General features: G+C 38.4%; 1 protein-coding gene across 1 annotated transcript; it reads right to left on the reverse strand.

Moving 5' to 3' along the window:
* Nucleotides 1–6,407: 6,407 nt before the first annotated feature.
* On the reverse strand, nucleotides 6,408–17,577 carry LOC112959993 (acyl-coenzyme A synthetase ACSM4, mitochondrial-like). The gene is made up of 14 exons (XM_026054162.1): nucleotides 17,333–17,577; nucleotides 14,924–15,191; nucleotides 14,139–14,349; nucleotides 13,513–13,720; nucleotides 12,992–13,135; nucleotides 12,171–12,327; nucleotides 11,991–12,070; nucleotides 11,249–11,372; nucleotides 10,666–10,746; nucleotides 10,444–10,545; nucleotides 9,582–9,709; nucleotides 8,813–8,912; nucleotides 7,885–8,004; nucleotides 6,408–7,011 (listed from the first exon to the last, which is right to left on the reverse strand). The coding sequence occupies exons 2-14, from the start codon at nucleotides 15,119–15,121 to the stop codon at nucleotides 6,925–6,927; spliced, it is 1,740 nt and encodes a 579-aa protein (XP_025909947.1). The 5' UTR covers nucleotides 15,122–15,191; nucleotides 17,333–17,577; the 3' UTR covers nucleotides 6,408–6,924.
* Between the last annotated feature and the right edge of the window lie 344 nt (nucleotides 17,578–17,921).

The raw sequence follows: 17,921 nt of genomic DNA on the forward strand, positions 1-17,921 counted from the left end.
TTGTCCTGAAAGGTCATCAACAACTTCACTATAAAGCGTGTTTGTTATTTTCCCAAGCTCTTGATATGACAGCAGATGTGCTCTAAGGTGCCACACAGTGGGTCTGCAGCAAAACCAGGAAATTCTGTGATTAAATAACCCTGCTTTTTTTTCAGTTCTCTCATGTTTTTGTGCTCCCAGTAAATGCAGCAAGCCTTGGTCACGGACAAACAGTTACTCGTGGCTTTTGGGAAGCGTAAGGAATACACAGACTGTGCTGTAGTTGGAGGGTGTGAGTTGTGAGCAACGTAGTGGGGTAACAAGAAACGTGAGACGAGATCTAACAGGAACGAGCTAAACYCCTCTCCGCTGCACCTGCACCCAGGTAACTGCGCTTCACTGTTATGGAAATATCTCACAAACTCAGCTGACTACTCAGCCGGGAAATCCTTGATCATATTTAATCCCAAAATTATATGCAACCTGGCACTGGCTAAATCTAATGTGGAATTCAGACCACTAAAACCAATTAAAGAACATGCTCACTAAATAATATTTGACACTTACTTACAGTTGTCATAAAACTCATTGTGCCTTTCAACAAGACATTACAATGCAAACATGAAAATAAATGCAAAAACTAAAAGAAAGTCTGATTCCTTATTTTTCTGATSAGTATTTTCAATACAGTCTCTCCTGTAAACTCTTAAAATTATAGGGAATAGGTTAATTTAGAAACACTCTAAAGCACCAAAAGAGTGGCATCTTCTACTCCCGACCAGGAAGCTTTCCAGCACCTCTTGAGATTGATTGATAGGGAATAAGATGCCAAAAGGTAGAAAAGCAACCCAGGATGAGGACGTTCTGACTAGGAGCTCAGCAGCAAAGCTAAAGCTCTTCCCCACTCCTTAGAATTCTTAATTTCTTCCTTTGGATTTTCCCAGAGATGGTTTTTGACAATTGTCGAACAAATTCAACCTAGTTTATAATGAGGAACGACAACACACAGCTTAATTTTGCTTGATTCTAACCTTTTTCTTTTTGGTGGCAAGCCTGCTGTTTTAAAAAGTATGAGCTCTTCCATGGAGTAAACTGGTAAGCAATGCCAGTGCTCAACAAAAAGAGTAAGTTTTTAGAGAAACAGAGCTTGCCAGTTAGAATTACTTCAAAGTAATTCAAAGTAATTCAAGTAATTCTTCAAATAGGTGCTGCAAGATGACCATGCACCACTGGATTTGAGCACAATATTGTTTTCAGAGGGAGCAAGAGAGGGTCTGTAGCTTGAAAACCTGGCAAATCAGGGAGCACTCAGACTGCTGCTTCCCACACGGCCAATGGAAACTAGTTGATTCTCTCTCTCTTTTTTTTCGGATGCTGATCTTGTTCAGTTTTTAAGATTTCATACCATTATAAAACTGGACTAGCATGTTGATGAGTTTGCCTGACCTTATTTTTAAATTGAAAACTCTCTGACTGCAGCAGAAAATAAACCTCCTGGGCCAGATGTTCACTGGTGTAAATGAGTGATTTACAGCACCAGAACAGATCCCAGGGGAAAATCCAGCCAAATCTGTTTAAAATCCAATGTAGACTAATATCAGAAAACAAATCAGAATCTCTTCTAGCACATATATTTCCGATTGCTCTTAACCCTATTACTTCCAAAGGTCATAATTAGATTATGTTAAAAAATCTTTATTACTTACACAGAATAAATGGATTACATGAACAATCTGATTACTGCACTTCAAACTAAGTTAAGTGGATTACCTTGCTKGAAAGTATTTGCTCATATTCAAAACCTGAATGTGCTTAACAAGAATCAGATTCTGAAACTGTGTCCAGATTATATTTTTGAYGTATTTTTGTAATTGCTGTTAAAAATCTAACTCTATTTATAACTACTCCCTTGCAAAAGTGGAATTACATTTAAAATCTCCAACATTAAAAAACAGTGAGATGCCACGACAAAAAAAAAGAGACAATATTTTACTATTSTAAAATATAACCTCATTGTGTTTCTAAACTGATTATTATGTTTGATTAGTGGCAGTTCTAATTTTGAGGTGCACTGCCAGGAACTACTCGTATTTTTAGAATTCAGTGGTACTTGCCTTTCTGGGGTATCTGTAGGGTACCATAATGTTTTTTTCCACAGCTCTGCAGTGAAAAATTATTTTTTTGCAGTATCATGAGGAGTATCAGGAGACAGAACAATACAAGCTCTTACCATCTAAAAAAGATCTTGAGTTAGGCAACATTCAGCAAGCACTAACTTAAAGAATAACGTTCAACAGAAAACTAAGTTGAATAATGCAATTTTCTACCAAAAAGTTGCTTTGAAGCCATTGGGAACATAAGCCAGGTCCCAGCCACACGCTGGGCCACATTTTTTTTTTTTTTTTTTGATTGTTAAGCTCCACAAAGCAGCCTTAAAATTCCCCACTGGGAGCACAGTAGAATCCTCAGCACCCAGGAGCTCTTCACTAGTGTCTGGGCAGACATTCCACATCATAGAATCATAGAATGCTTAAGGTTGGAAGGGACCTCAGAGGTCATCTAGTCCAACCCCCCTGCTCACGCAGTGTCACCTAGAGCACATGGCACAGGGCTGCATCCAAGCGGGTTTTAAAGATCTCCAAAGGAGACTCCACAACCTCCCTGGGCAGCCTGTTCTAAGGCTCTGTCACCCTCACAGGAAAGAAGATGCTTAAGGAAGTCCCCTTAAATGTATTYGAAGATATTTGTCTACATCTTTAATTTGTTAGTATCAGCCAAGGTTTCCCCTACAGGTAGAGTTATTTCATTAGCAGATGTTTTATATAGCTCCTAAAAGCAGTATCCTTACCTGTCCTCTGACAGGCTCCACTCCTGCTGAGTGTTCTACTTCAAATGGCCCAATGCACTACCTAGGGGAGGAAATAAGAATCTAGAATTTAGAAGCAGAGCTGGGCAAATCACTCTGAAATCTTTGGTCTGGTGGCAAAGCAAAGCAAGTCAGTTGCTTATGAGCCTCAACACATTTCCTTGTTCTCTTTCTAGTAAAATGAAGAGGTTAGAAGATTTCAATTGATTTCAGACTGAAACATTCATTCAAGCCAAAATGAAACACAGCAGAGGTTTTTTTTTTTGTTGTTGTTAAAAAGAAGTATTTAGAGATCATTTGATTCTTAAGTTCAAATGAATAGTCTTAGATACTACTACTTTCTTCAGATTTAAAAGTCAGACAGAGTTCCAATCCTAAGACAAATTCCTATTACAAGTCTATTACCATTTAATATCCAGTCACAGCAGCTGAATTTGTATTTTGCAAATAAATCAAAATTMTAACAGAATAATATGACTTTTCTGACAACAAACAGAAACCAGCCCAGAAGATGTGATGACAACCACTCTGCTCAACAAACCAGAAGAATCCACCTTTATCACCAAAACTCCTGTCCTAGTGACATTAACTGCCTCCTCCAGTGTTACCTTTCCATTGTAAGGTGAAGCTACTTTTCCTAATGCACCAGGTTTAATTTGCATCCTCACAGGAGCTACACATACAACACCTTGTAAAAGGAAACTGAGTTTATGAGGTCTGTTGTTCTATACAAACGGACAATTTTGCAGCTGACTCTCCAGATCATCTTTAGAGAAGTAAAACAAAATACATTTAAAAACATGCTCTCTTGCTGTGATTTTAAAGCCAAACACTTGTTCCTCTATCGGAGGAAACCAGTGCAGCTGTGAGAAATCCATGTAATAACATTGACTTACAGCAATTAGAGAGCTTACTCAGTGGGAAAAATCCTGTTTTCATTCAAAGTATTGTTTCAGGTTGAATCAAATGGACTTAAAGTACTTCTGATTTACATTTGTTTTACACTAATCTGTCTCCATTTACGTTTCAGAAATGTTCTCCAATTTATACCAGCACGCGAGCGGTGGCGGAACACTGCTCCTGGCTATGGTGTCATTAGTGGGAGCATTTTAAACTGGAAACAGATATTTCTTGTAGGTTGACTAACAAATCCACAAACTTGGATTTATGGCCACTGAGGTTTCTCCTCATCTATATCACTGAAGTGGCTCCCGGGAACAACATGACAGGATCAGTCTGAATTGAAATTTTCTTCCAGAGAACTTCTACTTTAGATACTGCTGGGGAGGCAGCTGTAAGCCATACACTGCCTGTGAGTGACTGCAAATATACTGGATCACTCTGTTTGTGCCCTTCATAGATATCTAGCTTTGCTTTATTTTTCTATTCTGCCATCCTGCCAGGGCGATTTGATTTCCCTCCACTCACGCAGAGTTGTAGGCTCTTGAATTTCTAAGTTCACTTATGGTCCGGAAAAAAAAATACAGAAATAATAGTTAGAATCACTGCCAATTAGTCCAGAAGGAAAGAACACAGCTTGAATCTAGGGCAGAAACATGGAATGTCTGAGATCTGGTCAGTGCATGCTGCAACACCACGCACTAAAATAAGGGTCCCACACAACTTTGTGCTGGGAAATGTAGACAGACTCTGGGGATTAAAAAAGAACAGTTACCTTTGCTGTGAACTAACTTAAACTTCTTGTCACGTACAAGGCAGTGAGGCCAACGGTACCACATCCCAGCTTTGACCTATCATGAGCAAATATCAGTCCTGTTCCCCCTGCACACACTTGCTCACACACAATTTGAACATATTTTGAGTACACATATGCTGCCCCAAGTGGGTAGACCTTATTTGACAAGGGGACCTACATGCCTCGAAGTAAATAAACATATGAGAGAGAAGCTTGTGAGTGGTGCTTGAAGGTAATTTTCTCTTGGCTTGTATGATTGTAGAGGAATCTACTAGCAAATAAGCAGTTGCTGGAGTTTGGGGCTCTGCCACACACAATGCAAGCTCAGACACCAACGCCAAATTCTGCTCTGCAGCTTAAATCCAGAACTTCACCTTGAAGGCCCAAACTGGCAAATTACCTCTTCTCTAACTGATCTTTTCTGTAATGAATCCTCTCCTACATGGAATTGCCTAAAGCCATTCTGTTTAGAAACTGTACTCATGTTTGTTTTTATAGGTGGACTGGTGAGATCAAGAATTAGCTTAACTGGTTTAACATCAACAATGTGAAATGTCTTATGAATTACTAAAGTCAAACTCACCTAATGACTGCTTTCTTCTTTGTTGTTACATGTTTTTTCAGTGTGGGACTGGAGATGAAGCACTTATAAAATGCTCCTGCTCAGTGGACTGGGTAAAATAATGCTGCAAAAGTCACAAAAATCACCAGCCAGCAAACCTGCAAAACTAAGTACCAATAATAATGTGGAAACACATTACAGATTTCTAGACATAAAACTAAACATTAACTTTCGTACCAGTGCAAGTAGAACAATTTTAAGTGCCAAAACACACACACAGTGTACTACATTTACACACATTGTAAATACTACATGCATGTACTGCAACTACAAAATGTGTGTATACATGCAATATTACAACCGATTATTAGATGGTAACAACAGCATACATGAAGGAATTATTCCTTATATAATACATGTAAGTTCAATTATCAAGTTGTGTTTTTCTGAGTTCTGGAGATTATGAGTGAAATGTATAGCAGGACTGCAACTGCAGGATGTGGAATGAATGATTTGGCAAGTTATTTGACTTCGAACCCAGTCTACCAAGGCAAAAAAACAGATAACCCAAACACAATGTAAACCCAGTTCCAGTCAGCTAAGCATGGACCACAACAGGTCAAAGTCCAGAGCAAATTATCCTAATTGACCACAAAGGAATTTTGAATGTCAGAAGAGTTTTAATGACACCAAAATCATCAGTAAAACTCTTGTCTTCTGTATGGTACAGTTTCATCCAGAGCTTTTCTTAACACTTTTGACTTTCCAAACTCTGGAAATAGCTGCTTGCTTTTATGCCCTTCAAACTGTGGAGAAAAAAACAAAACAAACAAACAAACAAAAAAACAAACAAAAGCCCAACCCTTAAACGTTACTTATCTGCCCAACTAGCCAGCTACAAGACCAGGGATGGGTCCCAGATGTTGTGAATCTCAGGCCATCCATTTTTTGGGTCTGAGTGCATAACTGTAAAACACTTGACTAAAGCCAAGTAGAAAGACCTAGCTGTGAAGAGCCCTAGTGATGTCCCAGAGCACATGACTTTTAAAGGAGGCTGAACTGTGTACAGAGAAGAGCTTAAGGCTGACACAAGTCACAACTACAGACAAATGTATTCAAGAAACTTGAGGGCAAAGACGGCTGATAATTTGATCATCAGCTTTATAATTAAGTAATCGATATGTGTAAAAAAATTGAAATGTTTTAAAATCTCTGTGAATGCTAAGAAGCATGAAGAAAAATGAAGACTATCAAAAAAGAGGAATGAAGTAAATACTGTATTTATTGACATTCATTTCATTTCAGCAGACACTAGTACAGAATTTGTTTCCTTGACATAGCCAAAGTGTTTAATCTCATGTTTTCTTTTCTCAAAAGTGGCATTCTTCAAATTTCACTCTGATTATAGCAGACAGAGAACTCCAAGCAGTAAGATACAGTTGCAAGAAACTTTCTTTCCTGGCCAAAGATGCTGCTGATCCCCAGCTATGTTTTGTTTAATGAGTAGGACTGCTGAAGGCTTGAGACATTTTTATCAATTTATGAAAATTCACCTCAGAAATTTTAAAATGCCTGAGTACGAACTGCTAAGAACTAATATAACCTTAAAACATGGCACTATTGCATATGCAACTGAGACAAGCAAGGCTGTATACAGTACATATTTATTCATAAACCTAAATGTTAAATAGAGATATGATCATCCAAATGAGATTACAGCTTGTTCACTGGTTTCACCACTATCTTAATGGAGCAGTTACATCAGAGAAATTTGCATGGTGTTAACTGAATGAAAGAAACTCTGTTAGTTTCCAAACAATTTTATACCCGTTTCCACTCTTTATCCCTCAACTCGTTCCTCTTGATCTTTCCAGTGACTGTCTTTGGCAGTTGTTGGACAAATTCCACCTACACAAAAAAGGCAGAAAACAATGTAGCAAATTCTCTGGAGAATCCCTTTGAGTTGGCTTCGCAAGGTTGTCTCTCAGCACATGTGAAAAACTAGGAGCACTCCAACAGTAAGAAGTGCTTGCCTAAAGGATCAAGTCCAAGCCAAATCAAGGCAAAACAACGTGCAGCTTGTGAAACAATTTTTCCCCTGCCTAGATGGCCAAACATCTGTGTAGCTGCCCCCCTGCTAACTAAATTGGATCCCTGAGCAGAAGAATGAAGAGTCATGGGATATTAGAGGACAAAGATGAATTGAAAGGGAAGGAAGGATGTTATTGGGACAAAGTCTTTAAGGGTCTTTAGTTCCTTTCAATTCCACACAAGTGAACCAAACCTCTGCTAATAGCTCCTTTCTTGTACAGCCAAGATTTCTGAGATACACCATGTGTATCCACTTGTGTTCTTTTGATTTATTCACTGTGAGGATCAGTGCATAAATTGTTAGACAGATTCAATCAGGTACTTCCACTAAAGCTACCTGAGCCACTCAAGTGGCTTCTGCTTGGTAAAAAGTAAAATGAAGTAATGAAGTAAAAGATGGAGAATTATGATGAATTATGATTTTGATCCTGATAAAGGACAGAGAGATCTAACTAGCAAATCATACTCAGCCTAGAAACATATGAAAATTTTAAACAAATGACTTAATTCTAAATGAAAAAAAAAAACAACACAAACTAATGATATTTAGGAAAGGTTTTCTGTAGTCTGTACTCTACCTGAATCTTGATAATGGTATCTTTCAGATCAGTCATAAAAATCAAAATAGCAATTCTCCTGATATTTATGGATGTGTGCCCTGTGTTTAAGTTTTTACTCAGAAGTATTTACCTTTCTGGGATACTTGTATGGAGCAGTAGTTTTCTTGACATGCTCCTGTAATTCACGGGCTAAACTCTCCTGGTCATCGCATGTAAAGCCAGAGGATAGGACCACAAATGCTTTCACAACCTGCAAGATAAAAGCAAAAGAAGTGATCTGATACAACCATTTTTTAAGAGCTTTTAAGAGTTACTGAGATACACTGTTTACCAGTGAGTAGTATGGCTTCGAGTCATGACATGCAAAAGGGAGGAACAAATCCTCTATGAAGTGGCTGTGTCCAACTTCACGTACATGAAAGAAAAGTTGAAAGCTCAGTTTTCTGACTCTCATTTCACAGCAAGAGATCTTGCTTTATCCTCTCACAAGGCATGTAGAATAACAGGTTAACAGGTAACTCTGCAGAGTTCTCCCTGAAGCTTAGGGATATTTCGCTAACATTCACACTGGGGACAACAGGCCTACATCATCTTAGAGCAGCATGATATTGATAGTCATTAAATATTTTATCCTGACAGAAATGATCATGCACTAGGCTGCACAGGTCCTAGTAGTACTGAAGTCCTAGAAGTACTGGACAGTCCCTCATACATTTATGTGAACTGTAACACTGGATCAGTTATTTTATAACTTTGATTAGACTGAGACAGCCAGGAAAGACAATTTCAGTGCGTATGTATGTGCTTAATGACAAGAACGTCTGATGAAGGAAAAGCATCTGCCACTGTAATGTTCTCCACAGAGAAGACCCTTATGGGACTAAGAAGAGTAGGACATGTAAATGGGAAAGGGTTTTACTCATCACACCAAGTTGGATTATCCATGGTGACATAACTGCCTTATATTCGTACATTATTCAGTAAAGCAGGATCTGCCTTATAAAGTTACATATTTAAACAAGCATATTGCTTCCCCAACTGCTGTTCAGCATCATTACCTCTCCCCGGAGGGGATCTGGGCTGCTGACAACAGCTGTTTCTGCTACCGCTGGGTGCTCTATAAGGGCACTCTCTACTTCAAATGGCCCAATGCGATACCTAGGTAAGAAGAGAATAATGAAGGATTTGGTTTTATGAAAACTAGTATGAACAAAATTTTTAATTATTGCTTTTTTTCCCCTTCCCAAAACATTACAGAATCTTCAGGCAGAATAATGGAAATGTGTTAAAAAGTAGGAGCATGTCATGATGGTCATGTGACGGGACTGCTGGGGCACTGCCTGCTTTTCCATCTTTTTCCTCTTCTCGRCAGCTCTCTGCCTCGGCCTGCATCTTCCCCATAGTTGGGGTTGTAGTATCAGTTGACACCATGTTAAGCATCATGTCATATAAGAGCATAATTGTGCCAAAAACTATATACAATATGTAAACATTTCATTTTAACAAGTTCAAAATGAAATGTTTCAATGCTCTTTGACAGAAATGACCTTGAATTTTAGTTCAAAAAAAAAAAAAAGAAAAAACACATACATACAAAATCCCAAAAACTAAATTATTGTCCCTTCTCTATCACAGAAATCTTCATTCTCTTTTTAAACAGATGAGACACTGAAGGGAAACAGGTGTGCTTAGACATCATAGACATGAGAAGATATTCCTAAGTCAGAGGCCAGCGCATTCACCACAGGACCATCATGTCAGAAACTTGTCAGGAGCACATGTAAGTTTATATAACAACATATTTAGAAAAGAAGCATGCAAACTGACCCTGCAGAAATGATGATATCATCGTCTCTTCCAATAAACCAAAAATATCCATCTTCATCTACAGTCCCTTTGTCCCCAGTGAGATAAAAATCCCCACGTTCACTTTCTGCTGTTTTCTTAGGGTTATCCTTGAAGTGATTTACAAATAGGAGTTTAAATTTTAAGTATGTGTTAGCTATACGTTATGCTATGATATACACATTAAATTCATTGGAACTTATTTTTTAATTCAAAGATCTTCAATAATTGTCTTGATATTGCTAAAACGTCTTTTAAAAAAGCATTTTGTTTAACTGTGGTTTTAAATTTTCCAGTTTTATTGCCTGAAAATACTCTTTTTCTTTGTTTCAATGTCACACAAGTTTAGAAAAGTTTTTCCTTTTCTAATTGCCATCAATCCACACAAATCAATTACTTAGCTCTTCTTTAGTTTCTTTGATGTCTTGGTCAATACTCAACATATATATTTATATAGCTTCTTAGATTTTGTACACTGCACCACTTCCACTTTTTTACCACTGCATAGTATTCCACAGTGAGATCATGATCACTAGTAAGAATATGTCAGGGAAAAACTTTAAACTGTTTTTTTTTTTCCAGATCCAGGTTTTAAAGGTATTGAACCATAATCTGAATCCAAGAATGGCCTGAATTAAAGTCTGGATCTACATTTTCCCACTGTTCTGAAATTAATCTAAGATTCTCTCTAGACAGATTATTATGGTAGTTCATGAATCAAACACAGGCTAGCAAACCTGGAAACTGAAGTGAAATACAGAGTCTTTGTAAGCACTATGGAATTGGACAGATTTTGGCGTGATTAGGTATGTTTGTGTGGGGAAGGATAAAATAAACTCCTTACTACATATTTAGAGAAGAAACCAAGTGGTCTTATAGGTTTGCTTCTGATAGCAATTTCCCCCTCTTGTCCTGGAGGCAGAATATTAGCATTTTTATCTATGATCTAGAATGAAAAACAACGTTTATTTTACTCTAACAAAAACAAAAACAAAGAAACAACAACAAAAAACTAATCACTTATGAAAACCATTTAAACAGCAGTCAACAGACTACATTAGCAAACCTGAACATCATATAAGGCAGCTGCTTTTCCCATTGATCCAGGTTTAACCTTCATTGCTTCAGAAACAGCGCAGATTATTCCCTGCAAAAAATCACAATCAAAGGGTTAGCTATAGTAAACAAATAAACTATACTTGCATTTAGTTCATTAAATGTATTCTCTAGCATACTTCTAAGTGAAGAATTAAGATCCATAGGATCCTGTATGTTTGTACCATATAGTACAAACGAGCAAAATAAAAATACTCGCCCTAAAACTCTGGTCCACTACCTGTACAGAAGTCAAGTCTCCTACTAGCCAGTCTTTTTCCTTCGGCACAGGCTATGCCCTCATCTATCACAGTTGCTTAGAACGTACTTAAGAATATTTATGAAAAAATCAGAGCATATCCTCTCCCAATCACCCACGTTTCTGAAAGGTTTTGTAAGAAACGTCATGTAAGGCATTTCTTTCAGTGATTAGCTGTGAAAGAGGTTACTGCAACATGAAGGAAGAAAAGGGCCATGCTCTTGAAAAACAAACATTAAAATAAAGCAAAAAGAAATGCCAATGATCTAATAGAATACCGATCCTATAAATGTACCATTTCAGTCTGGCCATATATTTCACGGATGTCCAGTCCCGTCTTGCTTTTCCACTGCTCCATGACTTCTGGGTTGACTGGCTCCCCACCACTGACACAGCGCTTTAGGTTCCTGAATTTGTAGCTTAAGAAGGATTTGAAAATCAAGATATGCACTTGATGGACATAAGGACCTGTTTAGTTTCCAGGTGTCTCTGTTAGCAAAATGGCATGCAAGTATAAACAAATGATACTGGAGAGCTGGTTACTGCGACAGCAGGTTACTGGGAGTGTGGAAAACAGGGTTTGTACTACTCTGGCTCCTTGTAAAGCAAAGATGTTAGTCTGGGCTCAACATTATGTACACTAGTTGTAACAGTCAAAGAGTTAAGCAMAGACAAAACCCAAAGAAAAGCTTTTGCTGGAGTCAGCTGGGACGTAAGCACATGCTTACAATGAACCACAGAGATTTGCTGAGCCAGCGTCCTGACTGATGACCCTTGGAAGAGCCTAAACCACAAGGTGTGAAAGGGCAGGAACGAGCAGCAGCCGAGTCAGAGGATGACGGCCACATGAAGTTAACACACTGTGAGAACCATGTTCCCCTGCACAGGATCAAGAAACTCCGTAAAATCCATGCATTTTTTGTGAGTGTCTTTTCATGAAGGCTGTTTTAAACTAAATTACGGTCTCATTTGTGGTGAGATAGATCTGGGAGATGATCAAAGTACAGTTAAAATAATTAAATCATCTCTTGACATACCCGGAGAAATCGTTCTGCACCAGCATACGAAACAATGTCGGAGCACCGAACAGAGTGTCCACAGGGTATCTAGAGAGAGTCTAGTGAGTTGAATAACAAGACAGACACATGAAGTTCAGAAAAAAAAAAAATCACCACAAGTATAGTAAGCCAGCAATGTAAAGAGGGCTTTCTCCATACATTTAGGATGGTGGATGATTCGATCTGTGGGAGGCGGTGTATAAAGACACATGATCCAAAAACCCAGGGATCAAAAACAGATGCCACTGAAGTTACTATCCAGCCTGTGTCTGCTGTGTTCCATATTATGTTTGAGGGAGTCATATCCAACCAGTACCTAATACAGCAGAAAACAAATTAACATAAAACATAAACATAAAAAACACACACACAATCCCAAGGTATTTAACCAAGTATGTGGGCAATGGGCACCCAACTGGTACCCCTGTACCAYAGAAGTACCTGTATATATACATATGCATAAATAAATATGACACCAGCCATAACAGAGGGTAAAGGAAGGAAAAGGGAGGAGTGTGAATTTCAATGAAAGACTTCTTACAGAAAGAAAGAAAGATAAGGCTAAAGGAGCAGCAGGTGAGGATGCTGTGTTGCACAGCAGGTATTCCACCATGAATTGCAAGGGCTCCTGAGACATTAGGGTGATCTGTGAAATCAATATTAATTCTGCTTCTTTATAGTTACATGTCACAAAGTTTTCTGTAGCCTAAACAGCATGACACCTCTTGGTGCAGTGCTCTAGACTATTCCCAGCTGACGGCTGTCCCTTGAATCACTTTAAGGAAAGGTCCAGAGACATTCACTGAGAAAAAGGAAAATACAGGAACTGATCCCACTCGCCTAGAAATCTGCAACTTCTAATCTGAGGTTGTAGGGAGTGGAACTGGAACCATACATCAATTATTTCTTAGTACATTTTAATCAGCTCTACTGCGCAGCTCACATTAACATATGTTCAACAAGGCCCAAACCTTTCATACCTTTCACCCAACAGGGGTCTGAAACCAAGACTACCCTGGGAATGTTCAGCCATCTTTGGAGAACCTGTGGTTCCACTGGTAAAGAAGATACATATTGGGTCTTGAATGCTTGTTTTGACACAGGAATGGTCATCAGACTGGTTCCTTTAAAACAGAGAATGCAATCAGGATCTCAATAGTTACAAAGACTCCAGAGTGCAACCATGAACTACATGTTGTAGAACTCGTACCCTAAATAAGCTTTACAGGCACTTTTGACCAAATTAGWCTAAAATAACAAAGAGTAACACTTTATTCTCAGATAAACTTCCTCTTGGAAAAAAAMCAGGAAAGAAACTTCCTGGCATAAGACTCCTATTAAGCAATTCTCATGTGGAAACAGCAGCCAGGCAGTTGTGATTAACATTACAAAGACTTAATGTTGGTATTTGGTGGATACCTATAGTCAATGAATACTGGTAAATGAGCACTTGTAGCAAAATTCAAATTTCTTCATCATGACCACAGTGTCACAGACTTACCTGTACAAATCAGTGAAGTTGATCCATCCCTCCCTGCTGCCTTTGGACACAATTAGCTTGTTTTTCAGAAACTGACACTCAGATGCTACTGAATCCACTGCAGGAGCCAGGGTGTCATTGGTGACGATGCAAGTGGCCTTTGAAGCCTGCAGTCGATATAATATGTCTTTGGCTGTTAATTGGGATATTCCTGGAATAAAGACAATTCCTGGAAAAGCAATGAGGTTATTGTGGGATGGCAGTTTTTAAACATAGTCCTTTTTCTAAGAGCATAAACTCAGTTAATTATTCCCAAACTGGCCTCAGAGATGATTTTTCCCTCACATTCCCAGTCAAACAGGCACAATGGGGTAATGAAGCTGCTCTGTGCTCTCCTGGATGGAATTAAAYACATTTCTAGCAGATGAACTCCATGGCCTTCTGTTAGTTCCATGCTTGCTGCACAAGACATCTGTCCTTTAGCACCTAGTGCAAATCCATCAGGACTGGCTGCATATTTGGTAGCTAAGCCAATTACTAGGCTAATAATTTACATTATTTTTCATCGTATACCACAGATATTCTTGACTGGCTCAATCTACTTGCAATACGAAACACTTCTCCAAAGCTCATATATGCTCACTGACCTGTACGCATGCAAGCCACGTTCATCAGCCACCATTCTGGGATCCGTGGCAGGATCACAATAATTCTGTCCCCCTTTTGTATCCTGCATACTTTAGTCAGTGCATTGGCCACTTKCCGAGACAGGAATCCCAGCTCTTCAAAGCTCCACTTCACTTCTTCTCCTTTTCCATCTGTCCACCAATAGGCAGGGTTTGATGCTCTCTTTCCAGTCTACAAAACACCAGAAGGATTCAAAACAGAAACAACTTCTTCAAAGACGAGGAAACTATAATGCACAAATACCTGCAGATTATGAATATTCAAATATTTCACAACTTACGTATATGCTCTTACTTCTCTTCTGTCCCTCAYGGGTGTAAGACTTACTGTGGCTATGGACCAAGCTCAGATATTTGAAATAAAATTGCCCTTTTGAGATCCTAGACCTTTACCACCCCAGTTATCTCTGGACTCAATTCCTAGTCCAGGCTCATTTCAGGAGTATTAAGGCTTCTATATTGTTAAATATTTCACCTAATATCCCTGATGTTTTGGACACAGTTGTGGAATGCTAATACACAGCAGTAGCACAGGTGGAGGACAAAACAACAGGAAGAGGCAGTATCACAGGGATATACACCTTCTAGCGTGRGAGGGGGACTAAATGAAGGACAGTTTTACAATAAAGCAGAAAATAGGGAGATTTTGTAAAACTTTCTAATGCAAATTGCTTTTAGTAAATGATTTTTAATAACAAATTTGGAATGGATTAAAGTATCTCATCTGCACGACAGAGATTACCTACCTTTTCAATCTCAGACCATTTGTCCAGTACATCACTTGCAAAGTTAAAGTACTTTGGAATTTCTTGTTGACCCCGCCTCACAGACTGATACTGTGAATATACATCAGAGGCAAGCAACCTTGGGTGTTCATGGAAAACTCTATGATGAAACTTCAAAGACAAGGATTTTAGAGTCTGTAATTTAAACAATATCTTCATGGCAGCAGACGATGTATATGCAGATGCTGTACACTATATAAGGAAGTTAGTAGAACTGTTGCTGTGAAACCTGGAACAAAAATAATGAAAAACAGAAGACAATCATTATCCTCGAATTTTCCACTCAAAGAAAGAAAGATGATCCAGATACAAAATCATTCATTATTAAGTGAAGTCCCTTCAGCTAAACGTGGCAAAGCTGATGTTTCTAACCATTCAACGAAATGGAAAGCTCCCCATCCTACTTTTCCGCTTTTTAAGGACTTAATCCAGTGAACTGATTTGGCATCTTGTCTGTACCTCAGCAGATCCTCACGGATTCATGATGTGCTCCCTGGAGCTGCTAGCTGTCCACAACTCTCATTAGTTAAACACAAGATCAGACGAGTTGTCCGCATTATGGGTAGGTTACATGTTCTTACACCAAACGCTAGTAGTTGATTCTCCATTTCACTTCCATACCATGGAGCTGGAGGAAGTTTTCAAGCTATTAAAATCAAGTTTCTCACAGCTTTAGCTTGATCATTTGCTGATTTACTCATTTACTACATATATCCCAAGATCCTATACTTCAGTACTTCCATCACAGAGGTTCCCAAATTTGATGTACRCTTCTACATTTGTTCATTGTGAATGTCATCTTCCATCTATATTCACCATACTATTACTAAAGGTTCTAGAGCTCTGTTACTTTCTTCCTTTCCAATACTACTTTCATTAYCTCATTTTTATTCTATGTCTTAACATTTACTTTCAACAATCTGCAAGCTTGCTTCATTGCTTTGACATACCAAGACTTTCATGCTATTTAGCACCTTCTGATAAACGTCCATGGACATTACCAAGCATGGAATAAAGCCTGGTTCCCCTATGGATGACCATGCAATGATAGCAGGAGCCAGCACAGTCCTGGAGGTCCCTATATTGTTTTTTTTTAACCATTAAGCACTAGCTACTAGGATCAGTACAAGGTTAAGCGAGTGGCTGGTGATACACAGGCTTAATTTTCTTTCCTGTTTTCACAAAGGATGAAGCTATCCACAAGTTAAGAAGAAATGGCGCTTATAGGTATATTCTTGATTTTTTTTTGATGCAGAATGTCTCTGGCATGAGTGAAGTTGCAAAGAGTTAGTTTTGCCCTTTGTCCTTGTCTTTTAAGCTCTGTATTCAGCATTATACTTACCCTTGTCCTGGATCTTCAAGCATAACCGCTTACCCTCACATCCCTGATGTGATCCATGCCCTAAGCCCTTTACCCTTTACTATCTACTCTAGTTCCCCATACCTCATGATGGCAGTCTGCTCAYAGCAGACCAAGTGCAGCCGGCTAAACTGTAAACTGTTCCAATGGTGAGAGCCAAGGAGACCTCAGATTTTGTTAGTTCATGGCACTGTGTTCACAATTTTAGCCATCTTRGCCATTCTCCATCAAATTTTTGACCTTTTTACTTCTAGGAGACTTTCCCAAATGAAACTGCTGCTGTGGAATGGACCAGTTCCTTGACAAACCCAGGTGTACCTGTAACTTTCTCACAATATCAGTCTGGTTAAGACAGAAAATGGATGACAAACATGATTAAAACCCAGTGCATGCCTTCAGATAACTACGGTACAAACACTGTAGGGATCRTGACATGAGGTATATGACAGCCATGCCATTCACTGAAGATCAGGCTTCTGGAGCACAAAATTAATACCTTAGATTTTACTTACATTTTAAATCAAAACTCTGCAAAGAAAGAAGCTGGTGGAACATTAATCTAAAAGATTTTAATGGTGAAAAGTAGTCTTTTAAATATTCTCCAAATTCTATGCCAAAAATGAACATTTAATTTCTTGTTATGTAATACTCTAACTGAAATATACATTCATATCTTCTTAAAGGAAAAAAAAAGAAAAAAGAGATCAAGAATATTCAAAAATAGTACTGAAGACTGGAAACATAATTTTGAAGATTTGCAAAAGGAAAACATTCTAAATTCTGGATTCCCACAAAAACATATTTAAAATATTGAAGAAGAAGTGTATTCAAAAGCTTTAACAGTTTTTCATCTTCAAACTTAAAGATGAAAATAAAACAAGACACWTGAGGTAAAGACCCAGTCATGGCCAAGTCCTCTAAATACTGCAAGAATGAGAAATGATTTTTCCGTATTTAGTACCACTTGCTTTTTCTCAATGACATTGAGATAAACGATACGTTTTCCTGACCTGGTTGCTGTGGACAGTACAGACCGAGAGCTGCTGTGGTTCTTCACTGGTCTCCTTCACAGGTTCATTCAGCTTTCAGGAAGTGTGTTTCCAAGAAGTATAGGGAGACTGGCTGTTGTTTGGAGATGTGGAATCTGGACACCCAGTCTAAGAGGATGTGTAGAGAAGCCCTTTCTGCTTTATCATTTGCTTCTTTTGAAGTGAGGAGAACAAAACATTGTATGAAACAAACCAAGCACTACAGCATTTTTCCTTGTAATCATTTACACTGCTGTGGTGTACACAGTTTGCACCTTAACCCAAAGCACTTTGTCTCTTTTCTGCTGTTTTAACCATTTAATTAGATTATGAATTCATCAAGGCAAAGAGAAGTAGTTTGAAAAACATGTCTTTCTCCTTCCACCCAAAAAGGACTTTGTGGATATTTCAGTGACAGTTTTTGAAGGGAGAATATCACATCACCATTGCTGATACCAATTACASGACAAAGACTTTTATGATTTCTCAATTTATTGGTAATTGTCAAAAAGTTGTAGTTAGGTATTTTTAAAAGAAATCTATTTATGTTAATTCTAGCAAAAAATTGCAA

This window comes from Nothoprocta perdicaria, unplaced genomic scaffold (genome assembly GCF_003342845.1).
Source record: "Nothoprocta perdicaria isolate Ctin4 unplaced genomic scaffold, notPer1 scaffold_12, whole genome shotgun sequence".
NCBI lineage: Eukaryota > Metazoa > Chordata > Aves > Tinamiformes > Tinamidae > Nothoprocta > Nothoprocta perdicaria.